The sequence below is a fragment of the Nanorana parkeri genome, unplaced genomic scaffold (assembly GCF_000935625.1).
Source record: "Nanorana parkeri isolate BGI_ZX_2015 unplaced genomic scaffold, ASM93562v1 scaffold1413, whole genome shotgun sequence".
Lineage (NCBI taxonomy): Eukaryota > Metazoa > Chordata > Amphibia > Anura > Dicroglossidae > Nanorana > Nanorana parkeri.
The window spans coordinates 345,919-352,043 of NW_017307681.1; the positions used below are offsets into that span (position 1 = coordinate 345,919).

Genomic DNA, 6,125 nt, shown 5'->3' on the forward strand with positions numbered 1-6,125 from the left:
CCCCCCCCCCCCCCCCCCACCTGAAAATATTCACGACTCATTCTCCCTAAAAAATGTAGTGTTCGGGTTTCGCTTGAAGAAAAGGTGGCAACCCTATGGTAGTATGGTAGCCCTCTACCGGTAAAGGAACTACAAGTACCAGCTAGCCACAACTTGGAGTTGAAGTTCTTCCACCTCTAGGGGGACAACTAGATGGAGAAGTTTGCTACAAAGTGATCCACAGGAACTGCTTCTGCATACCTGGCAGTGTGTTATCGGAGGCAGTGAAGACTCGAGAGCGTCTTGTATTAAGCGTACAAAGCTTAGAAAATGGAGTCGTTAGCGATGACTATGAGCATCAACCATGAAGTGCGGAGATGTCAGGCGCTGAGCGTTCCCCCGGCTATGGCATCACAGACACTATTTTTTTTCAAGCTGATAAAGAAACTTGAAGGTTTCCTTTTTTATTCCTCAAAAACATTATGTGAAAATTTACCAAAATCTGGTCCCTCGGGATAATGACGTTCTCAGACAATTCCTCCCCACACAGCTCCCTCCTCATGTATCACTGGCCCCTCCCTTTTAGATTGTAAGCCCTCAGGGGCGGGGCCCTCCTTACCATCCTGTCTTGTATTGTGATTGTAATGTCTTCCTTATATTGTAAAGCGCTGCGCAAACTGTTGGCGCCATATAAATCCTCTATAATAGGAGGCGGTGAAGACTCGAGAGCGTCTTGTATTAAGCGTACAAAGCTTAGAAAATGGAGTCGTTAGCGATGACTATGAGCATCAACCATGAAGTGCGGAGATGTCAGGCGCTGAGCGTTCCCCCGGCTATGGCATCACAGACACTATTTTTTTTCAAGCTGATAAAGAAACTTGAAGGTTTCCTCAAAAACATGATGTGAAAATTTACCAAAATTTGGTCCCTCGGGATATTTATCTACCAAATAATTCATATTCCTTATCATAATGAATGCGCTTCAACTAGAACAATGAATCAATCAACAAATACCGTATTTTTCGCTCCATAAGACGCACTTTTTTCCCCCCAAAAGGAGGGGGAAAAAGTGCCTGCGTGTTATGGAGCGAATCCCGATGCCCGAGACATGCAGTTTCGGGCGCCGGGCGAGTAGTAGGAGCCGCTGCTCGTTTAATACGAGTGATCTAACGAGATCACTCGTATTAAAGCCGAGCAGCGGCGACGATCGAGATAACCATAGAGCAGACGAAGAATAGACGTTCTTCGCCTGCTCTGTGTCATCACTGAGACCGTGGCGCTGTAATCACAGCGCCACCTGTCTCAGCGGTCACTAACTGCAGCTTCTGTCACAGAAGCTACAGTCTCGAGTGCTCCATAAGGCGCGCCGGACCTCCCTGCGTCCTATGGTCCGGTGCGTCTTATGGACCGCAAAATACGGTAAGTGCTGAACAATAGGTGCAATCAAAGTGTTCACAATTGCTCTACTTGTACGCGTGACGTCACAATTGGCTTCATCCGGGGTGTGAGATTTAGCTTCCAATGGTAGCACATTAAGGACGGAGTCCACTCGCTTACCACGTCTTTTTAAGGGCTTCTTTGCCCACTTTTATTACTTCATACATAAGGCCCCGTTCACATTGAGCGATTTATCGCACGATTTTTGTAGCGATGTCGCTCATATTTCCGCACTATATCGCTCTATGTAGCTCAAAGTCGCACGATTTGCATGTCGCTCAGTGTGAATGGGGGTCTCACACTGAGCGACATGCAAATCGCGCGACATTGAGCGACACCGCGCGACATCTTCCTATTGGGCTGTATGCAATCAGGAGCAATATCGCTCAAAATCGCTCTAAAAAAGGGTCATGTAGGAGCGACAAGCTACCAGCGACGAGCTACAAGCGATATTGAGCGATATTGAGCGACGAGATGTGAACAGCTACATTGAAATGTATTGGTGAAGCTACATAGAGCGATATAGTGCGGAAATATGAGCGATATCGCTACAAAAATCGCACGATAAATCGCTCAATGTGAACGGGGAGTAAGAGTCCACACAGGTGTTTCCCTCGCAGGGGGTCTTCAAACAACGTGCAGCAAAATAATGAATTTCCAAGTCTCACCGACTTCAGGTTATCACAAAAAACCCTCTCCCACACCGGCTGTAACTAGCTGACGTGCCACACAGGCTGGTTCCAGGATGGAGTCCTCCTGACTCCTGGACAGACACCTCCCTTGTCTTCCAGCTGGAGCCCTGAACCTGACCCAGCATCCTCCTCATAAGGGCTGTGCACAGGTGTACCATCATTTGGTGCCGCTCACCACTAAAGCCCTGGCCCAGGAATGGAAATTTCTTCACTTCCCAGTTCTCTTAGAAATCTCCCGGCTCCAGGATCCCAACTATAATCCAGAAAACCCGGAAGGAGTGGTAAAGCCGGCTCTTCCCTGGTAACAGTACTTTCCTGTAGTGAAGGGGCTCGGTCGTGTTTGCAGCTCCACGTGCCGAGCCCGCCAGGAAGCTGACAGCGCCAATCACAGGCACGGAGACATTTCCCGATCTCTGCAGCTGCGGACTCGGATAATGTCTCAGTGCCTGTGATTGGCGCTGTCAGCTTCCTGGCGGGCTCGGCACGTGGAGCAGCGAACGCGCCCGGGCCCATCACTACTTTCCTGGAGCCGCTCAGCCCCTCTTGCTGGGAGTCCAGGGTGACTTTGAGGCCACATTATACCGTCGGTATTGCCACGCAATGCCACAGGGGGTGGTAATTGGAATTGGTGCGCGGACTTTGTATGAAGAACTTTCACAGCGGAAGGATAAAGAGCGCGGTGCGGTTGGGACAAATCTTCAGCACTTTATACGTGCGATTCCACATTTGTGCACATCGGAATACGGAACATAAGATTGGACCTTGCAGAGGGATATTATTTAGGATTGATATTTACAAGAAGAGCCATTGTGGGCACTTTGATTGCACTTATTTATTATAGAGATTTATTTATTTATCGTTCGAGTTGAAGCGCAGCACATTCATTATTATAATCTGATATATTCAGAGGGTAACACTTCCTATAGTGCTCGCAGCTACACAGGGTTTGGCGCGAGGTTCTATTTGTCATTAATTCATATTCTTTACTCCACATCGCCTTCCCCTAATGCCCATGTGTAATGCTTCCCGTACACCTCATACTACACATCCCACTCCTACACCCCCCCCCTCCTCCCTTCTTATCACCTCTTCCTCTACACTGAGTGGCCGGATTATTATACACACTGAGTGGCCGGATTATTATATACACTGAGTGGCCGGATTATGATATACACCGAGTGGCCGGATTATTATATACACTGAGTGGCCGGATTATTATATACAATCCTCTGATTTATTTGCACATCTCCCCTGTCTAAGCTCTCATCAATGTTAAGGATGGGCCCGGGTGTGTTCGCAGCTCCACGTGCCGAGCCCGCCAGAAAGCTGACAGCGCCGCAGCGCCAATCACAGGCACTGAGACATCTCTGCAGCTGCGGACTGGGAAAATGTCTCAGTGCCTGTGATTTGCGCTGCGGCGCTGTCAGCTTCCTGGCGGGCTCGGCGCGTGGAGCTGCGAACAAGCCCGAGCCCATCCTTAATCAATGTTCCTCGTCTGTCCCTATCTGTTCTCATCACTTGCTACACAAATGTATCATTTTTGTTCTATACTTCATGTTACAGTGACACTAATCTCAGGAGTTATAGCCTAAAAATACATCCGCGAACCTGAACTCTGAACAACAATGTATCTTATTTGTGTATCACTCGGCTGCAGATCCTCCAATCATCTCTGAATTGGTGCTGACACTGTCCTTCCTTCTGGAGGGGGGCTACGTCTGTTCCCCATGGTCCCTGTGTGTGTTATAAAGTAGTCACCGCTCCAAGCTCGCTCCCGGGATGGACTACAATCTCAATACAAAGTAGCAAACTAAACATGAGATTGTAGTCCATCCCGGGAGCGAGCTTGGAGCGGTGACTACTTTATAACACACACAGGGACCATGGGGAACAGACGTAGCCCCCCTCCAGAAGGAAGGACAGTGTCAGCACCAATTCAGAGATGATTGGAGGATCTACAGCCGAGTGATACACAAATAAGATACATTGTTGTTAAACGGAACCCAAGGTATCAGCAAGACCGGCTCATCCGATGAAGCTGAGACTTGTAAACCTGAATGAGGTGCTTCTGCAGACCTGACAGTGTATAACCGGGGTCAGCCAAGAGCATCTTCAGACCTGGAGACGTCACACAACCCTAAGACCCCATTCACACTGAGCGACATGGAAATCGCGCGACTTTGAGCGACATTGAGCGACGTGTCGCGCGACATCGCGCAACTTCTTCCTATTTGGCTGTATGCAATCAGGAGCAATATCGCTCAAAATCGCTCTAAAAAAGGGTCATGTAGAAGCGACAAGCTACCAGCGACGAGCTACAAGCGATATTGAGCGATATTGAGCGACGAGATGTGAACAGCTACATTGAAATGTATTGGTGAAGCTACATAGAGCGATATAGTGCGGAAATATGAGCGATATCGCTACAAAAATCGCGCGATAAATCGCTCAATGTGAACGGGGCCTAAATGTTCCTCTCTATGGTACCGTAGCCGGTTCCTCAAGCCGGTAGCCCTCTAGCGATAAAGGATCTACAAGTACCAGCGAGCCGGTAGCCATCTAGCAGTGAAGGATCTACAAGTACCAGCGAGCCGGTAGCCATCTAGCAGTAAAGGAACTACAAGTACCAGCCAGCCCTGCTCTCCAGATCATACTGGGACTTGTATTGTCTCTGCCGCTGGAGGCCAACCAATGGGAGAAGGATGCTACAGAGCGGTCCTCGGCAGTCAGCAATAAGTGATTGTACGTACTTGGCAGACAGAGTGTTAATGGAGCCCGTCACGAGCATCATTGCGGCCAGGATAAGCTGGTACGACGTCCAGGCCATGGCTGCTGCTGGGGGCCCCGGGGTTCCTTTCGGAGCGAGCTGCTGGAAGAAGGATGCACCTTGTTTGTGGCAGAATACATACAGTGAGGATAGGACGCTGAGTTCCTGTATGATCAGACTGTGCAGTCATGTGACCGGCGAGTCATCTGTAACCCATAGAGGGAGCGTCAGACACCGTGTGTGTGTGCGTGACGTCATGTGCAGCACGGGCTCAGATTAATATCACAGCCACCGGCAAGAAACCTCGCTGTGGTCTGGGCGGCCGTTCTTCACTTCTGCAAAACCGGCAGAAAAATGAGGAAACGTGACTTGTTACTATGTTACATCCGCTGCATCGCATTCCTCGCCTAAAGGGTCACCCCACCCAGGACGCATACTTCAGTGTTTGGTAGATGATGGAGAGTTAAACCGCCTGACAAGTCTCTTCTGTCTCTCGGGGACTCTGTTGGTGAGATCCTTGTGCTGAGTTCCCGGCTCTGCGCCCATCATGAGTAGTGATGAGCCGAACACCCCCCGTGTTCGTATTCGAACACCCGAACGGACGAAAAGTTCGAAATACGAACTCGAACTTAATGCAAGTCAATGGGGGTCGAACTTTAGAAAATGATTGGGGTGTAAAATGTATGGGGGTCCGGGTACTGCCTTGGGGGACAGGAATCAATGAAAAAAGAAAGGAAAAAAAAACGTTTTTAAAGGAGCCGTGATTTTAACATGAGGTGAGTGCTTTCCACTCACCACCTAGTTCTAGCCGACCTGTAACAATGAGACTGTCACAGGTCGGCTCAGTAGATCGGGAGGTGAGAGAACACATACCGGCGTTCGAATATTGTATATATATTGTATGACAACTAATGGGCGGAGCCAGCCATAGCGTCACAACCCACTCCGCCCAGTTGTTTTTATCTGGCCGGGACTTGCAATAGCGATTTGACAGGTGCAGCCCAATGTCAACAGATAGATGGAGCCAACGGTGATGTCAAGTGGGCGGGTTGGTGGGCGTCGGGGGTTTTATTTTTTATTCTGACGAGTTGGCGGAGGCGTGGACAGCGCTGGATGATGTGATTGACCCTGGATTACTTCGGAATTTGTTTGGCCTCTATTTTTTATTTTGTTTTTAATTTTCCTAAAGTTACAGTCATGTGACCAGAGGTCCCGAGTCTTTCCTCTTCTTGTGTTTACTTCCTGCAGAG

General features: G+C 49.1%; 1 protein-coding gene across 1 annotated transcript in view; it reads right to left on the reverse strand.

Annotated features, from left to right (window-relative positions):
- Positions 1-5,094, reverse strand: part of SLC35F6 (solute carrier family 35 member F6) — a 31,331-nt gene extending 26,237 nt beyond the window's left edge. Inside the window, exon 1 of the mRNA XM_018569859.1 lies at positions 4,859-5,094. Within this exon, the coding sequence (XP_018425361.1) occupies positions 4,859-4,935 (77 nt within the window). The 5' untranslated portion in view covers positions 4,936-5,094. The remainder of the gene's footprint in view (positions 1-4,858) is intronic.
- Between the last annotated feature and the right edge of the window lie 1,031 nt (positions 5,095-6,125).